We start from the raw sequence: 20,075 nt of genomic DNA, 5'->3' as shown, positions 1-20,075 counted from the left end.
TCTGAAGTCGACATGCCAAAGTATCACAAACTCTAAACTGATGGGATGCCTGACAAACTCCAGCTTCCCCTGTGGTGCCCCAACCCAGGATGACCTCCATCTAGTCCAAACACGTCCTCTCACCAAGGTTTGAGATGGCTTTGCCACAGTCCATCGATGGGGCCACGAGCTGGAGGAGTGGCTTGACAAAAAACAATTAGAAGTGTGAATAGAAAAACATCTGCCATACGAAATAACAAAGTTCCCAGTCAGTATTCTGCATGCTTTATTCCAGTTTTATTTTCATCATTGTTGTACCATTTTTTTCTGTTACAGATTCTTTGCCAATTCCATTTCCTTCCAGTTTTGTAAATCAATGCATTCTTATCCTGTTCATTTCCTTATTTAAGCAGGTGGTAACATTTTTATATCTTGTTTTTGACCCTGACTCAGATTCCTAGTTGTCTCATTATTATTGTGCCTCTCCCCACTTCATTCATCTATATCTACATACCTGAAGCTCTCATCCCTCTTTCTTTTGATTATTTTGTTTCAGTTGCTGTTTCCCTTTTTTCTTTGTCACTCTTTTCTCCCTCTTTGTCTCTTCCAAAGTACTCTGTTTCTTCAGTTTTGTCACTGCTTTGTTAAACTACTAACACTGGTAACAACTGCAGCACAATGTCAATTTCGTTAGATACAGCTTGCTGGATCCTTAATTTCGGCAAATCATAGAGAGGTACAACACCGAGATAGGCCCTTCAGCCCCTCTAGTCCATGCCAAAACTATTTAAACTGCCTACTCACATCGACCTGCAGTGGGACCATAGCCTCCCATATCTCAACTATCCATATGCCTATCCAAACTTATCTTAAGCATTGCCATCATGGACCAGTTGTGCAGGCAGCTCATTCCACACTCTCATGAACCTCTTAGTGAAGACGTTTTCCTTCATGTACCTCTTAAACTTTTTACCTTTCACACTTAAATCTGGTTGTAGTCCCACCCAACCTCAGTAGAAAAAGCCTGTTTGCATTTACCCTATCTACAGTATACTTCTGTATGCCTCTATCAAATATCCTCTCAGTCTTCTGTGTTCTGAAGAATAAAGTTCTAACCTATTCAATCTTTCCTTTTAGCTCAGGTCCTCCAGACCCAGCAACATCCTTGTGAATTTTCTCAGTACTCTTTCAGTCTTGCTACATCTTTCCTGTAGGTAAGTGACCAAAACTGAACACACTACCCTAGCTATGGGTAAATAGCCCAGTGCCTTGTGGTCAACTTCAGGAGAGACGAAAACTACGGAAGTAAACCCAGAGAGCAGGTCCAGGGTGAAGACCCTGAGGCGCCTGGACGTCATTGTACATCCTCCCAGCAGCTCCTGCAGCCAAGCTGGTGCCAAACATATTGCTTCATAAGCTTTCCTTCGGACTACACTGGTGAGACTGAGAGGGGGATCTTGATGACTGGGCATCTCAGGATATCCATACCATCAACCCAGGCCTGTGATGATGATCATCACCCATTGTCCTTCAAAACAGATGAATGCCAATCAAAGCCACTCCAAGTTAGACCTCACCAACATCTTGTACAACTTCAACATAACATCCCATATCCTGCACTCAGTGCATTGATTTATGGAGGCCAATGTGACAAGAGCTTTCTTTACACCCTCTATACCTATGACACCACTTTCAGCAAATTACAGGCCTGTATTCCCAGACTCCTTTGTTCTACCACACTCCTTCATGCCCTACCAAAGTGCAGTACCTCTCACTTATCTGCATTAAATTCCATCTGCCATTTTCCAGCCCATTTTTCCAGCAGATGCAAATCCCTCCATGGGTCATGACAGTCTTTCTCACTGTCCACTACACCCACAATCTTGATGTCATCAGCAAATTTGCTATTCCAGTTAACCACGTTATCATCCAGATCGCTGATATGGGTGACTAACAACAAAGAACGTGGCACTGATCGCTGCGGCACTCCACTAGTCACAGGCCTCCAGTCAGAGAGGCAACCATCAATTACCACTGTTTGGCATTGCCCACAAAGCCAACGTCTAATCCAATTTACTGTCTCATCCTGAATGCTGAACAACTGAACCTTCTTGACCAGCCTCCCATACGGGACCTTGTCAAATGCCTTAGTAAAATCCATGTAGATAACATCCACTGTCTTTCCTTCATCTACTTTCCTGGTAACTTCCTCAAAAGACTGTATAACATTGGTTAGACATGGCCTACTATGTTTGAAGCAATGCTGACTATCGTTAATCAGTCTATGTCTATTCAAATACTTATATCTGGTCCCTTAGCATATCTTCCAATAACTTTCCCACAACTGATGTCAGACTCACCAGTCTGGTTTATGTTTAGAGCCTTTTTTAAAAGAACAACACTGGCTATCTTCCAATCCTCTGGTACCTCTCCTGTTGCTAAGGATGATTCAATATCTCTGCTCGGGTCCTGGTAATTTCTGCACTTGCCACACGTGGGGTCCGAGGGAACATCTTGTCAGACCCTGGGGATTTATCCATCATGGTTTGCCTCAGGTTAGCAAATACCATCTTTTCTGTTATCTGTACAGGGTCCATGAAGTTGATGCCTCTTTGCCTCACTTCCTTAGACTCTTTCCTTCTGAGTAAATTCAAATCTTTGGACCTCTTGGTATTATTCTGTTTTCCTGAGGAAGTCCAACCGAGTGTACATTTTTGTTTTGTTGCTGCCATATAATGATTATCTGTCACCTTTAGCCACCTCTTGCTGATATCATCCAGCTGCACAGCTTATTTGGAGAAGAGGATTTCCCTACCCAGATGAACTTTCTCCCTGCTCCAATGTTGGCCCACAACTGGGTGCATTGAGTGTTAATAGTAACATGGCCACCTGTACACTGTCATGGAAGAAAATACTGAAAGTAGAGAGTTGGTTTTGGTTGTCGCTGGGATTGCAGAAAGCTGACAGAGCATTTAAGATCATCTCTGACCACCTCTATTAAACGCTCAATATTGTAACTGGTCTAATTTGCATTCTGTTTATGTAGTAGTAGAACTGAACAGCGCAATTCTACACTTAGCACAAGCAGTCACAAACCACTTTGTGTTTTATTTATATGTGATGCACTTTAAAAGATTTGGAGGCATTTCCCAACTTGTGGGAGTAGAAAGGTTCTATGGATGCAGTATTTACTCAGTGAGGGCAAGCAATATACTCTTTCCAGTAGACTTTTAAAGTGAAAGGTATTTGATAACACTTGCTTCAGCCATCTATGACCTTGTGCTATGAGCAGGGTTAATGGTAGCATTGGTAACTTGTGCAGCCAACCAAAGAGCAGTGAAATCTCTGAAAACAGTGCTCTTTGAAATAAAAGCTCAAAGAGCTGCTGAACTTTGGGAAGCCTGTTACTTTGCTGCTACAGGGCTCTCTCCACAGCTGGAGGTAAAGAGCCTCCAAATGGTCAGAAGCTGCTGTGATGTACAGCACTGCCTACACATTTCCCATCCATTCATAGTTAAATTTCTAAATCTTCTGTTCAAGACCCAGATCTCCCTGACTAAATTTGATGTTGCATTTTTTTTTACAAAGAACACAAGGAAATGGAGAAATAGACCTTAGAGAAGGAAGGAGTGAATGTCTGGGGAGGAAGAAGAAACAGGAGAAGAGGAGGGAGAAAACTCAGAACATCAATGTTGAATATCATTGCTGGAGTAGAACTGCGACCAGCCACTGAGTGGCTGTCCAGTGCTGTGGCTCTGAGAGCAGAGAGATGAAGAGAACTGCAGTGATGGTAGGAGATTCGATAGAGGACAGATACGAGAATCTGTGGATGCAATAGACACCTGGATGGTACATTGTCTCCCAGGTGCCAGGGTCAGGGATGGCTCAGATTGGGTCTGTGGCATTCTCAAGGGGTAGGGAGAGTAGACAAAAGTCTTGGTGCATTTCGGCATCAACAACATAGCTAGAAAAGCTAAGGAGGTCCTGAAGAGAAATTTTGGGGAGCTAGGTAGAAAGCTGAGAAACAAGACCTCCAGGGTAGTAATCTCTGGATTGCTGCCAGTGCCATGTGCCATTGAGGGTAAGAATAGGATGATTTGGCAGGTGAATGTGGCTGAGGAACTGGTGCAAGGGGCAAGGGTTGAGATTTATGGATCACTGGGGAATGTATGACTTGTACAGAAGGGACAGGTTACACCTGAATCAGAGAGGGACCAATATCCTTGCAGGCAAGTTTTCTAGAGCTGTTCAGAAGGATTTAAACTAATTTGGTAAGGGAAATTAGATAGTGATAGGAGTGATAGTGCTGAGGATGAGGTAGTTGGTTTACAAGCAGAGGCCATGTGTAACGACACTCCTAGTAAGGAGAGGCTGATGATAGGGCAAAATTTCAGTCAGCAGGATGAGTTGCAATGCAGAAGTGGACAAAATCGAAAAGGTTGAATGCAGAAGTGAATATATTGTATTTGAATGTGTGCAATATACAGAATAAGACTACTGAATATTGGACAGTTACAGATTGACATGTATGATGCTGTGGGCATCACTGAATCATGGCTGAAAGATTATGGCTGGAAGCTTAATGTCCAAGGAAATACATTGTATGGAAAAGATGGGTAAGTAGGCAGAGGGGGTGGTGTGGCTCTGTTGGTAAAATAAAATTAAATCAGATGATTCGAAAGAAATGACAAAGGGTCAGAAAGTTTTGATTCATTGTGGATAGAGCTAAGGAACTGCAAGGGTAAGCAGACCCTAATGGGAGTTGTATACAGACTCCCAAACAATAGTAAGGATGTGGTCTACAAATTACAATAGGAGATAGAAAATGCCTGTCAAAAGGGCAATGTTACAATAGTCATGGGGGATCTCAATATGCAGGTTGATTGGGAAAATCAGATTGGTGCTGAATCCCAAGAGGGGGAGTTTCTATAACGCCAATGAGAGGGCTTTATAAGAGCAGTTTATGCTTGAGCCCACTAGGAGATCAGCTATTTTTGATTGGGTGTTGTGCAATAATCCGGAATTGATTAGAGACTTTAAGGTAAAAGAACACTGCAAGGAATGTGATCATAATATGATAGAAATTTAAGAAGGAAAAGCTAAAGTCAGATGTATCAGTATTGCTGTGGAGAGGAGTAAAGGGAATTAGAGGCATGAGAAAGGAGCTGGCAAAAACTGAATAAGTATTTTGCATCAGTCACTGTGGAACACACTAGCAGTATACTGCAAGCTCGAGAGTGTCAGGAGGCAAAATATGTGTGAAGTTGCAATTACTAGGCAGAAGATGCTTGGGAAACTGGAAGTAGAAAGTCACCTGGACCAGATGGTGTTCGCTCTAGAGTTCTAAGAGAGGAGGCTGAAGAGATTGTGGAGGCATTAGTAATGATCTTTCAGGAATCACTGGATTATGGAACAGTTCCAGAAGACCGTAAAATTGTAAATGTCACTCTACTCTTCAAGAAGGGAGAAAGACAGAAGTAAAAATTATAGATCAGTTAGTCTCACATCAATGGTTGGGAAGATGTAGGACTCAATTGTTAAGGATGAGGTCTCAGGCTACTTGGTGGCACGTGATAAAATAGGCCGTAGTCAAAATTAGTTTACTGAAGTGAGAATCTTGCCTGACGAATCTGTTGGAATTCTTTCAACAAAATAACAAGCAGACAAAGGAGAATCAGTAACCCAATCACAAACGAGAAAATGTGCAGATGATGGAAAGCCGAGCCACAGACACACTGCTGGAGGAACTCAGCAGGCCAGGCAGCATCTATAGAAAAAGGTACAGTCAACAGTCTTGGCTCAAAACATTGACTATGTCTTTCCATAGATGCTGCTTGGCCTGCTGAGTTTCTCCAGCAAAGGAGAATCCAGTGGATATTGTTCACTTGGATTTTCAGAAGGCCTTTGACAAGGTGCCACACATGAGGCTGTCTAACAAGCTAGGAGCCCATGATATTACCGGGAAGATACTAGCATGGATAAAGCAGTGGCCAGTTGGTAGAGAAAGAGTGGGAATAAAGGAAGCCTTTTCTACAATAGGCTGTTCCACAGGGGTCCTTGTTGGGATTGCTTCATTTATGTTATTTTCTGTCATTGCCTTGGATGATGGAATTGATGGCTTTGTTGTAAAATTTGTGGACAATCCGAAGATAGGTGGAGGGGTGGATAGTTTTCAGGAAGTAGAGAAGCTACAAGAAATACTCAGACAGAATAGGAGAATGGGCAAAGAAGTGGCAGATGGAATACAATATCGGGAAGTGTATGGTCATGCACTTTGGTAAAAGAAATAAAAAGGGTAGACTATTTTCCAAATGGAGAGAAAATTCAAAAATTGGATGTGCAAAGGGACCTGGGAATCTTTGTTCAGGATTCCCTGAAGGTTCATTTGCAGGTTGAGTCGGTGGTGAGGAAAGCAAATGCGATGTTAGCATTCAGTTCAAGAGGACTGGAATATAAAGCAAGGATGTGATATTAAGGCTTTATAAACCACTGCTGAGGCCTCATTTTGGTCCCTTTACCTAAGTGGTCCCCCTTACCTAAGAAAGGACGTGCTTACATTGGGGAGGGTTCAAAGGAGGTTCACGAAAATTATTCTGGGATTGAAAGGCTTGTTATATAAATGATGTGTGTGGGACTGTGCTCACTGGAATTCAGAAGAACAAGAGGTAACCTAATTGAAACTTAGTGAATGTTGAAAGGCCTCGATGAAGTGGATGTGGAGAGGATAATTGTGTGGATAGTCAGAAGCTATTTCCCAGGACTGAAATGGCTAACACGAGAGGGCACAGTTTTAAGGTGCTTGGAAATGAGTACAGAGGAGATGTCAGGGGTACGATTTTTACACAGGGAGTGGATGGGCTGCCGGCAACGGGGGTGGAAGTGGATATAATAGGGTCTTTAGAGAGACTCTTGGGTACATGGAGCTTAGAAAAATAGAGGGCTATGGGTAACCCTAGGTAATTTCTAAAGTAAGTACATGTTTGGCACAGCATTGTAGGCCGAAAGGCCTGTATTGTGCTGTAGGTTTTCTATGTTTCTATGATGTTTACTATGGTGGGAGAGTTCAGGACCAGAGGACACAGCCTTAAGACACCCCTCTCTTCTATTAGAAAAGCTGAGTCATGAAAATTTTAAAGCAATGTATGGTTGTATCAATGGTAATATAGGCACCTCATTTATTTCAAGAAAGTACATGGTGCGAAGGGTGGTGCTGATGCTCCAAGTGCAGAAACGTGGAAATCTCCAAAGCTCTCCAAATGGCTTCAAACGATTTGTGCAGATGATACCTATAGTGCTGATGAAATAGGTCATTTTTATCACGCCACTGCAGGATGGTTCCTTTGCTATAATCATGCAACACGATCAGGTTCAAAGAAAGCAATGGATCACAGAATTGTGTTGTTCAAATATGTCAGGAACTAATAAAAAGAAATTGTTGCTTATTAGGAAAAGCATTTAGCCTTGATGCCTTAAGGAGCTAAGAATGAATAGTTCACCAATCATGTACTATGCCGATAAGAATGCATGGATGACTTCCAAATTTTTTTTTTTCAAGAAATGGCTGATGATTTGGGATATTGAGCTACAGCAGATATTAACAGAAGTTTTTTTGCTTGTTGACAATTGTGCAGCACATCCTAATTTAGAATATGTGAGAAACATCCAAGTAGAATTTTTGTCTGCCAGTACAACCTACTTGGTGCAGCCAATGGATATGGGAATCATAAAATTTAAAGACATTGTTCCGTGGAAAGTTGGTGAACTACATTCACAAAGTAATTGAAGAAAATCTACTGACATCTTCAACAGCCAAGGAGGTAAGTGCAAGGGTTAACCTTTTACAGGGTGTATGGTTTATCACTTATGGTTGGTGAGAAATAATCAGTAAGATAATTCAGAACTATTTTTGCTCTCTGCAGTTTCAACTATTCAGGCATGGAGATGTCAGAAATGGCCAGGAGTGAAAAATAAACAATTTGACTTCTTCATGTTAGGAACTGCAAAAAATTTGAAGGTATCAACAATCTAAGTGAAAGTAACAATGAAAATTAAGATTTGGAAGATGCAGTCGCCGAAAGCATTGAATCAAAACATCAAGGCGGGAAATATGAAGACATGGAAAGTAATGAAGATGACACATCTGAACTTAGGCTAGTGACTACACAGGATGCCAGGAATATTATTGTTGGATTTCAACATTACTTCATGCAGGAAGGCAATGAAGGCAGTTCATTACCTGTGCTAGGTGTCTGCACTAACTTTATTCATTTACAGTTACCCAGAAGAACACAAGCTCTTCCTCTGTTATTTCCCATTAGGATCTATTGGTAGCTCTCTACTTTGTTCTGTATTCTATTTAAATACATAATTTGTTACTTAGTTAAATGGTAGTTTGTCTTTTTTATACTTTTTTAACTATTTTTGCGAAACTTCAGCTAATTGGGGCAGCAATTTGAACAAAAATGTACTGGTCGTGATGTTTCCCCTTTAACTGGAATCCACTGTATTTTAAAGTAGGTTGGAATGACCATTTCTATCATGCAGACTCTAGACTGTTACATCCTTGTAAATAGATTTCAAATGTGTTGTATTAGTCTATAGGCCATGTTCCTTTCTGTTTGGAATTTTATCTCCGTATATTTTTAATAAGTTCCCTTTTTTTGCTGATATGACTTGCATGGTTTAACAATTTTATCATTTGTCTGATGTGAATCAATAACTGCAAATAAGTTCTATTGTGGAATTTTTACCCTCACCTGTACTAGTACCTATAAAAAAAACATAAGTGAAGATGGTGCTTTGATCACTGAGGAATGCAGTTTTGTTTAACTGTAGACATGGGCACAGTTCACTGGCAATGAACTTGAACCTGATAATAGGGCAGAGTGCTGGAAATTGATGTTGACTGAAGCATGTGTAGTTTGCCTTTTAGTAAGTGAAAGGCTAGTATAAATATTGCTACTGCAAAGGTTATGGATATTCATAGATAGATCCCAGAGCTGACTTTATTTCAGAGAGTTGTATTGAAGCATCAGTGAAGATGGTAGCAACTGGTTTATTTTACTACATCACCATATCCCATCTCCACCTTTGTTTTACATATTTATGCTATCAGTCTGGCACATGCAGCTAGCCTTCCATCTGTCAGAGGCTTAGATAATCATAACATCAGAATAGACTGGAAAAATAATGCTTTGTTTTCCAAAGGAATATATTGTTCAAATTGACATATTAGTCAATTTACTATCTGCAGAATAATTTTTATCATCTGTTAATATTGTGCTATATGTGATGTACTGTGTTTGTAGCTTGATCGCTGAGGAACGTGGTTTTGTTCTGCTGTTGAATGAACCTGATAATAGAGCATAGACTGCTGGAAATTGATGTTAACTGAAGCATTTGTAGTTTGCCTTTTAATAAGTGAAAGACTAGTAAATATTGCTACTGCAAAGGTTATGGATATTCATAGACAGATCCCAGAGTTTACTTTATTTTAAGTCTTGGATCCTTTCTGAATCCTTCTGCTGAACATTGAAAGCTAACACTTTCCAAGGGCACCTTTCATAATTGAGGCTCTGTATCATGAGAGGTGTTTTAATCCTTGGAAATGTCCTATTTCTAGAGAGTTTACATGATTCCTTCATCCTAAGTGAGTCCAGAGTGCGGAAGTTTTCAGCTTCAGGCTCTGCCCAAGTTGAATGGTTACTGGGGGTCCAAGCGTATCCTGCGCTACCCTGGCTCCTCATACCGAGGTACTGTTGACTCTTATTGGTATAGGGCCATCTGGCATAGACTTTTTCATGCTTGCTGCACAATCTATATCACTAAAGCAGCAAAAATTCCAGCACATCAGGGCTCAAACTGGATACAGGGAGGAGACTATCAGAAAAAGTCAGGTGTTGGTAATATGCAATATAAGGGCATCTCAGAGCCCAAATGACACATGAATTGCCCTTGCATGCAGCTTCACAGTCCAGTAGAATTAAATGTAACACTTGACTAAATGATTCCCTGCTCCGTTGCTTTAATGGCTTGCTTTATTTTCTGATGAATGATATTTCATTTGGAAGTGGAATCTCTGCATGAAGCACTTCCTGCTGCAGCTCCCTGGCATGTATTTCCATTAGGTCTTTGAAACTGCTCAGTTGTCCTTCTTGTCACTACTACCTCGGTCTCCTTTGTGGTAATCAAAATGTGCATTGTTCTTCTGAAGTTTTCAAATGTCTTTCAGGCAGCATTACAATAGAGTCCAATGAAGTCGAACGTAGAACAGTACAGCACAGGCACAAGCTATTCGGTCCACAATCTTGTGCTAAACCAACTAAAAAGCAAATGAAAAACACCCAATACTATCCCTCCCTCCTACAACCTTCCATCTTCCATACATCTACGTGCCTGTCCAAATGTCTCTTAAAAGCCCCTAGTGTGCTTGCCTCTACCAACGTACAAGGCAGCGCACTCATGGCATCTACAACTCTGAGTTTAAAACAGAACTTTCCTCTCACATCCCCCTTGAACTTGCCCCCCTCACCTTCAGTGTATGCCCTCTGGTAGTAAACATTTCAACCTGGAAAACAAATACTCTCGGTCTATTCTACATATGCCTCTCATAAACCTCTATCAGATCTCCCCGTAGTCTCCAGAGAAAACAACCTAAATTTACTTAGCCTCTCATGATAGCACATGCCCTCTAAACTAGGCAGCATCCTGATAAACCTCTTCTGCACCCTCTCCAGAGCCTCAACATCCTTCCTATAGTGTAGTGGGGCAACCAGAACTGTATGCAATACTCCAGGTGTGGCCTAATGAGTTTTAATATAGTTGCAACATTTCCTTAAGCTGCCTTAACCACCTTTTTGACATGTGCAGCCACTTTCAAGAAGCTCTGAACTTGTATTCCAAGATCTCTCTGCTCTGCAACACTGTGAGAATCTTGTCCTTAACGGCGTACTGTCTCCTTTCAATTGCCGTCTCAAGGTGGAACACCTCACATTAATCTGGGTTAAGCTCCATCTGACAGTTCTCTGCCGGCTTCTGTAACTGAGCAATATTATGCTGTTTTCTTTGCCAGTCTTCTACACTATCCACAACTCCACCAATCTTGGTATCATCCGCAAACCACCCATCTACGTTTTCATCCAGGTCACGTATGCACGACACAAACAGCAGAGGTCCCAGCACAGATCCCTACAGAACACCACTAATTACAGACCTCCAGCTAGAATAAGTCCCTTCAACCCCTGCCCTCTGGTTGTCTATGCGTATGCCAGTTCTGAATCCATACAGCCAATTCGGCACAAACCCCGTGCATCTTAATCTTCCAGATAAGCCTTCATGAGGAACTTTGTCTGATTGGTAGGAGACAGCAAGTGGGAATAAAGGGAAGCTTTTCTGGTTGGCTGCCAGTGACTAGTGGTGTTCCACAGGGGTTGGTTTTGAGCCTGCTTCCTTGCCTGCTGTATATCAATGTTTTAAATGATGGAGTAGATGGCTTTGTTGTCAAGTTTGCAGATAGTATGAAGATTGATGGAGGGGCAGGTAGGATTGAGGAAACTGGTAGGCTGCAGAAGGACTTAGATAGATTAGGAGAATGGCCAAAAAAGTGGCAAATGAAATACAATGTTGGAAAATGCATGGTCAGAAGAAATAAAGTCTTGAAATGAAAATAAATAAGTATTTTCTAAACGGGGAGAAAATCCAAAAATCTAAGCTGCAAAGGGACTTGGAAGTCCTTGTACAGAACACCCTAAAGGTTAACTTGTAGGAAGGGTCAATGGTAAGGAAGGCAAATGTAACGTTGGTATTCATTTCAAAAGGTCTAGAATACAAAAGCAAGGATGTGAGGCTGAAGCTTGAGTATTGTGAACAGTTTCAGACTCCACATCTAAGAAAAGATGTGCTGGCATTGAAGAGGGTTGAGATGAGGTTTACAAGGATAATTCCAAGAATGAAAGGGTTCTCATACGAGGGATGTTTGATGGCTCTGGGTCTGTACTTGCTGGAATTTAGAAGGATGAGAGGGGAATCTCATTGAAATCTTTCAAATGTTGAGAGGTCTAGACAGAGTATATGTGGAAAGAATGTTTCCCTTGGTGGGAAGACTCTAGGACAAGAGGGCAGAGCCTCAGGATAGTGGGAAGTCCATTTAAAACAAATGCAGAGAAATTTCTTTAACCAGGTGGTGGTTAATTTGTGAAATTTGTTCCCACAGGCAGCTGTGGAGGCCAGGTTGTTGGGTGTATTTAAGGCTGAACTTGATAGGTTCTTGATTGGACACAGCATCAAACGGAGAGGGCTAGGGATTAGGGCTGAGGAGGGAAAGAAGGATCAGCCTGATTGACTGGAGGAGCTGATTTGATAGGCCAAATGACCTAATTCTGCTCCCATGTCTTATGGTCTTATCCACCTTAATACTAGTGTGTTGCGGAAGGTAACAAAATTGCAGTGAAGCTTCATGCGTGAACACACGGTTCCTGTTTAACAGGTGTTTCTCTGTGTAAACCACCCTAATGTTTTTTGTAAACCAACTTTCCAAGTTTTTGAAGTGGTGTAGTTGGGGAGAAGGGAGGAACAACCCAAGGAACCAGATTGCTTGTTAATGCTCAACCCAGCCTGGTTTTTGAGCTCTAAAAATGGTGAAATTCAGCTACTTGGTATTTTTCCCACTGCTTCTAGAGCAAAGGGTCATGATACTTGATTAAGGAGATGAGAGAATGTGAAATGTGCTATGAATTATTAGAATACTCTCCATGGAACCCCAGTTACTTCTTCTATATACTCAATACTGTTTTGTCATGATGAATCAAAGAATATGAAAACAGAGAGAAATTTGAGTTGATGTAAGATATCCTCCTCCATCTTTTTGAATGATGGAAGTTTAGGGCCATATAGCTTATTCCTACTCCATTCTTTTTATTTCATTTTTTTCACCAGTTGCTGCCTGCCTTACATATTTCCTGCATTTTAAGTCACTTCTCAAAGAATTTCATCATTTAAAGACTTGCCTTCTAATCTACTTGGTTGAATATCATAATCAGATTGGAGGCCACTGTCTGAAGTTTTGAATTTAATTTATTTGAAGCTAATTGTTTTTGTATAAATTTCAACACCTGTTTATATGGCTATTAAAATATAATCTTTGGCATACCCAACAACAGACAACATCTGCTTAGATGCCCAAAATACCTGTTCAGTGCTTTAGGTGGCTAGTCACTAATACTACTGATTATTTCTTGTTTCAGCTATTTGTACAAGAATGAAATCCAATCACTTGACAGGCAAGCATTTAAGGGACTTGTCTCTCTAGAACAACTGTAAGTGCCTTTGCTATTCGTGTTCCATTGCTGTTTTATTGTATATCTGGTGTCTGATGCTTGGCTATTTTCTCAGCTTGCCAGTAAAGTTTCTTTGGCTAGTTGTCTGGAGAACGCTTGCATGCTTTGCATGTCATAAGTGAACAATTCACCATTAAAGGAAAGTGGGAAATGTGGCTGAAGGCAGGCCTGGGCAATCAGTAGTTTTCTGTTGTGTATGTTCAGCAGTACTGTTCAGTGCATTGTTTAATCGTCTAAATGTACTTATTGCTGAGAAAACATTATCATTTAAACATTGTTTAAATGCTTAGCTCTTGTCAAAAATTAGATGTTCAGTTGACTCCATATATTGGAATATATTTTGCATTAATTATTACTTTTCCTAAAGAAACAATTTATGCAACTTTCTACCAAGCTTGTAAAATTTTAATAGCTTCAACCCAATAATTCAGGATTTTGCATATACATTAAACCATGCAATTTTTAATTATTTAACAAATGTGATTTATGGCATTTTGTTTACATAAGCTAAAACATGCACTACTGTGAGGAATTAAATTTATCAAATAGCTATTACGTTGTAGTGTTGATCTGTTTTTCCTCTTCCCCATGCTGCTTTATAATTAAGAGTTTATACCCAAATTGTTTTTTATTCTGCTGCATCTTTATTTTATATTTAAGTACACAATTTAAATTGAAACTCGTCTCATGTGCTTCAGAGGTAACATAATTCTATTATTATGCTACTTAGTTTGAGGCATTTGGTCTAAGTATTCATGCCATACCTCATCAAAGCCAAGCCAGCAATTTAGAGTTACTGACTAAAGACAAATTGATTCAGACACTCAATAGTTGACATGCAGCAGGAATATACATTTTTTTTGAATCAGGTAAGTTTCAATATACTTTCATTGAATTTATGTGGTAAGCTAATCGAGTTGGTTAAGTTATCAGGAATGGTGGTTGAAATTGACACCAATTATCATATGAACAAGGGAAAGAATCAGAAACATGTTAATTTAGTAAAAGTGTAATGAATAGATAAAGAGGACTACACCCTAAATTCAGTTCCACAATGGAATGCATTTACAGTAGTTACCTACAGTATTTTCTATTAATGGATTCATGGCTTTCAGTTGAAGGAGAATTGAGTGACCGTAGGGGTGGCCTCTGGTTTTGAGTCTACTGCAGCTTCTCTCTGAACAGGATATATTTTCAGTATTTGTCATTGCAAAAATTAACCACATCTCAGCTGAATGAATCTAAAACTCTGGCTGATGTAATAACAGAGTTGCCAATTATAACTTGTGTTACATATATGTATACAACTGTGGTACCGCTTTGCACAACTACACTTGGGTGATGGCATTAGCTCATTCCGGCTGTAGCTCAAAGTGGCATCTATTTTCCGTTCACGACTATTCATCACTATGGCATAAATGATTAGTTATTAGCTCGCTTTGAACAAAACAAGATGAGTTTCAAAGGCACCTGCTATTTGTGTGTGTGTAATGCAGATGGCTACTCACTACAGGCACTTTGTTATTAGGGAAAGCTTTGTACCCATGAGCCTGAGACATGGCCGAACTTGGAAGTAACTGGAATGCATGAGCTGAAGTTTGTAATTGCTGTCAGTGTTGTTATTGGCACAGTGAAAGTTTCCAGAAACTTAAACAGAATGCCGAAGCCTTTACGAAACACTAAAGATAAACACAATGTCAGACTGAATGAGCTGCATAAAACTGTGGGCCTTTCAGCATTCCGCAGTTGCTCAGATTGCAACAAAAGCCTTCAAAAGTAGTATATTATCTAAATAAACAGCATTTAGGCCTTTAGTAGCATGCACAAATTACTGGGGAACTCTGCGGTTCCTGAGGGTTAGTTTTCAGGGCCGGAGTCTTTGCTGGAATCCCCGACACCCTTCCACAATGTAGGGGTGACAGTCTGTCTATAATGGGAGTTCTTGCTTAAGGTCAAAAGAAGCAAAGACCTGTATGTGGTAGAGTGGAGACCAAGAGCCAATTGATGTGGCTGCCAGCTAGGAGAGGGTGAGTGATAATTGAATTGACTTTATTACTTACATCCTTCATATACATGAGTAAGAATCTTTGTTACATCTCTGTTCAAATGTGCAATTATAGTAATTTATAATAAATATTATGTACAACAGGATTGTCAATATAGCTTAGAAATACAATTGTGTCAGCATGAATTAAGCAGTCTGATGGCCTGGTGGAAGAAGCTGTCCTGAAAACTGTTGGTCCTGACTTTTTTGCTGTGGTACCATTTCCTGGATGGTAGCAACTGGAACAGTTAGTGGTTGAACTGACTCGGGTCCCCAATGATCCGACAGGCCCATTTTACACACCTGCCTTTGCAAATGTCCTGAATAGTGGGAAGTTCACATCTACAGATGCACTGGGCTGTCCGCACCACTCTCTGCAGAGTCCTGCTATTGAGGGAAGTGCAGTTCCCATACTAGGCAGTGATGCAGCCAGTCAGGATGCTCTGAATTGTGCCCCTATAGAAAGTTCTTAGAATTTGGGGAGCCATACCAAACGTCTTCAACCATCTGAGGTGAAAGAGGCGCTGTTGTGCCTTTTTCACCACACAGCCAGTATGTACAGGCCACATGAGATCCTTGGTGATGTTTATGCTGAGGAACTTAAAGCTGTTCACCCTCTCAACCACAGCTCCATTTGATGTCTCTAGGGGTTAGCCTGTCTCCATTCCTCCTTGTTAATCTGAGATGAATGTTATTAGATGAGAGTCATAGAGTCATGCAGCAGAGGAACAAGCCTTTCAGGACAAAATGTCTACCATGTATCTGTGTATACAAGTCCTGTTTACCAACACTTGGAACCTAGTCTTCCACACCTTGGAGATGTGCAACAGAAGCGTTCTCACGCAGGTCTGGCAAAGAGCTTTAAAAAGCAGGAAGTTTTCTCAATGGGAGTCATTGATTGGGTAAATGCGCAGGTGCAAAAGAAGTGTTCCTGCGCAGGTCCAGCAAAGAGCTTTAAAAACCCAGTCGATGAAAGAGGGCTTTCGCCAAGCAGAGCGTCATCATGAGAGTAGTCTAAGTCAGTCGTAAGACTTCAGTGAGAACAGGTGGAGGCAAGGTAAGTAAGTGAGTTCATTCTTTATTTCTTTTTCTTATTTAACTCCTGAGAGAATATGTCCACTGAGCCAGTGTCCCGTTCTGGGTGTCAGCCATGGGATTTCCAGGAGACTTCCAGCCTCCCCAATGGCCACATCTGCACCGTGCATCGAGATGTGTTAGAGACCTTATTAGGGAACAGGAGCTGCAGCTTGATGACCTTTGACTTGTTAGGGAAAGTGAAATTGTGAGCTGCAGGAAGGTAGTCACCCCAAGGCTACAGGAAACAGATAAATGGGTATCTGTCACGAGAGGAAACAGAGGACATCAGATAATGGAGAGCATCCCTGTAGCCATCCCGCTCAACAATAAATAATCCATTTTGAGTAATGTTATCAGGGAGGAACCTACCTGGGAGAAGCAACAGTGGCCGTGCCTCTGGCACTGAGTCTGGCCCTATGGGTCAAAAGTGGAGGGAATTGAAGAGGATGGCAGCAGTATAATAGGTGACTCTATAGTCAGGGTTACAGATCGGCGATCCTTTGGGTGTAAAAATAAAACATGGATGGTAGTTTGCCTCCCAGGTGCCAGGCTCCGCGATGTTTCTGAATGTGTTCACGATCTCTTGAAAAGGGAGGGTGAGCAGCCAGCAGTCATGGTACATATTGGTACTAATGATATAGGTAGAAAAAGGGACGAGATCCTGTAAAATGAATATAGGGAGTTAGGTAGGAAGCTGAGAAGCAGGACCTCTAACACCTAGAGCAAGGCGAGTTTGAGGAGCAGAGAGCTAAATGGAGAGCGCAGTGGACAACAATTCCACGACGCCCTACACATGGTCAACCACGACCAATGGAGGCCCCATGCACGCACACACACACCCACCCACCCACCCCGTGCCATGCAGCAGCGAGGGTAGAAATAAAATGAGGTGGCAGCTAAATGCGTGGCTGAAGAATTAGAGCGGGGGCAGGGATTCTGATTTCTGGATAATTAGGAACTCTTCTGAGGCAGGTGTGACCTGCACTAAATGTACTTGAATCTGAAGGGAACCAATATTCTTGCAGGCTGGTTTACTTGAGGTGTTGGGTGTATTTTAAACTAATATGGCAAGGATATGGGAACCAGTATGATAGAGCTGAGGATGAGCCAGCCGGTTTACAAGTAGATGATCGATGTAATGTGAATGTAAGGAAGGACAAGCCAATGATTGGGTACAAATGCAGACAGAGCAAAAAGTTAAATTGTACCACAGAGCCAAAATTCAAAAGGGTGAAGAATGCAGGACTGAAGGTACTGTATTTAAATGTGCGTAGCATTCGGAATGAGGTGGATGAACTTGTGGGGCAATTGGAGATTGGTCGGTATTATATTGTGGACATCACTGAGTCATGCCTGAAAAAAGCCCATGGTTGGGAGCTTAACATCAAAGTATAGACGTTGTATCGAAAGGACAGGCAGGGAGGCAGAGGTGGTGGTGTGGCTCAGCTGGTAAGAGACGGAATTACATCCTTAGGGAGAGGTGACATGGGGTCAGAGAATGTTCAATTTTTGTGGGTAGCATTAAGAAACCAGAAAGGTAAAAAAGACAGTTATGGGAATCATATATCGGTCTCCAAGTCGTAGCTAAGATGTGGGGTTGAGATTGCAAAGGGAGGAGGAAAAGGCATGTAATAAGGGTAATGACACAATTGTAATGGAGGACCTCAATATGCCAGGGGATTGGGAAAATCAGGTTGACATTGGATCACGAGACAGGGAATTTGTTGAATACCTATGAGAAGGCTTTTTAGAGTGGCTTGTGCTTGAGCCTACTGGGGGAAAGGCTATCTTTGTTTTAAAAACTGAGATCTTATTAGGGAGCGTAATGTAAAGGAGCCATTAATAGGCAGTGATATGATTGAATTCATACTGCAATTTGAGAGGGAGAAAAGTAACTCTTATGTATCAGTATCACAATGCAATAAAGGCATGAGAGACGTGCATTAGAGAGGGATACTTGGGGGGGAGGTGGGATGATGGCAGAGCAGAGGTGGCTGAAGCTTCTGGGAATTATTCACAAGGCGCAGGATAAATATGTCCCACGTACTAAGATGTTCTCAAATGGCAGGGGTAGACAACTGGCTGACGAAGTTACGGTCTGCACAAAAACTAAAGAAAGGGCATATAGATAGCAAAGTGAGTGGGAAGTTGGATGATTGGGAAGCTTTTAAAATCCAACAAAAGGCAATTAAAGCTATAAGAAAGGAAAAGATGAAATATTAGACAATCTAGCCAATAATATAAAGCATGATACCAGAAGTTTTTTGTAGTTATATGAAGAGTAAAATGGAGGTAAGTGTTGACATTGGACCACATGAAAATGATGCTGGTGATGCAGTATTGGGGGACAAAGAAATACCAGATGGACTTAATGATTACTTTGCATCAGACTTCACTGTGGAAGACACTATCAGTGAGCCAGACGTTTGTAAGTGTCGGGGAGCAGGAGTGAGTACCATTGCTATTGGAAAGGAGAAAGTGCTAGGTAAACTCAAAAGTCTTAAAGTGGATAAATCATTTGGACTAGATGGATACATAGCAGAGTCCTGAGAAACGTTCCTGAAGAAATAACGGAAGGATTGGTCATGATCTTTTAGGAATTACTTGATTATGGCATGGTCCCAGAGGACTGGAAGTTTGAAATTGTCACTCCACTCTTTAAGAAGGGAAGAAGACAGAAGAAAGGATATTATTGGGCTAGTTGGCCTAACCTCAGCGGGTGGGAAAGTGTTGAAGTCCATTATTAAATGAGGTTACAGGATACTAATGATAAAATAAGTCAAAGTCAGCATGGTTTCTGTGAGAAGGAATCTTGCCAGACAAACCTGTTAGAATTCTTTGAGGAAGTAACAAGCAGGGTGGACAAAGGAGAGGCGGTGGATCACATTTACTTGATTTTCAGAAGGTATTTGATAAGGTGCCACACATGAGGCTGCTTAACAAGATAAAATCCTAGAGTGTTACAGGAAATATGCTGGCATGGACAGGGGAACAGCTTACAGCCAGCAGGCAGTGAGTAGGAATAAAGGGAACCTTTTCTGGTGGGCTGCCAGTGACTAGTGGTCGTTCCTCAGGGGTCAGAATTGGGACCGCTACTTTTTACATTGCTTATCGATAATTTGGATAATGGAATTGATAGCATTTTGGCAAAGTTTGCGGATGATAAAAAGATAGGTGGAGGGGTAGCTAGTGCTGAGGAAGCAGTGCAATTGCAGCAGGACTTGGATAAATTGGAAGAATGGACAAACATGTAGCAGATGGAATGCAGTGTTGGAAATGCACAATAATGCATTTTGGTAAGAGCAACAATAGTGCAGACTATAATTTAAATGGGGGGTGGATGGTTCAAACATCGGGTGCAGAGGGACTTAGGAGTGAGTACTCGTGCAAGACTGCCAGAAGGTTAATTTACTGGTTGAGTCTGTGGTAAAGAAGGCAAATGCAATGTTGGCATTTATTTCAAGGGGAATAGAATATAAAAGCACGGAGATAATGCTGAGGCTTTAAAAGACACTAGTCAGGCCTCACTTGGAGTATCGTTAACAGCTTTGTGTCCCATGTCTCTAGAAAGGATGTGTTGTTATTGGAGAGAGTCCAGGGGAAGTTAGAGGATTATTCCAGGAATGAAGGGGTTAATACAA

General features: G+C 41.3%; 1 protein-coding gene across 3 annotated transcripts in view; it reads left to right on the top strand.

Moving 5' to 3' along the window:
* pxdn (peroxidasin) overlaps nt 1-20,075 on the top strand; it is a 257,963-nt gene that overhangs the window by 144,658 nt on the left and 93,230 nt on the right. Inside the window, exon 4 of one of the 3 annotated variants that reach the window (XM_073056798.1) lies at nt 13,221-13,292. The exons of the other annotated variants lie outside the window; for them this stretch is intronic. Within the exon in view, the coding sequence (XP_072912899.1) occupies nt 13,221-13,292 (72 nt within the window). The remainder of the gene's footprint in view (nt 1-13,220; nt 13,293-20,075) is intronic. 3 annotated transcript variants of the gene reach the window in all.

Source organism: Hemitrygon akajei, chromosome 9 (genome assembly GCF_048418815.1).
Source record: "Hemitrygon akajei chromosome 9, sHemAka1.3, whole genome shotgun sequence".
NCBI lineage: Eukaryota > Metazoa > Chordata > Chondrichthyes > Myliobatiformes > Dasyatidae > Hemitrygon > Hemitrygon akajei.
Note: the sequence above shows the minus strand (reverse complement) of the source record. Positions and strands in the feature narration are given on the sequence as shown.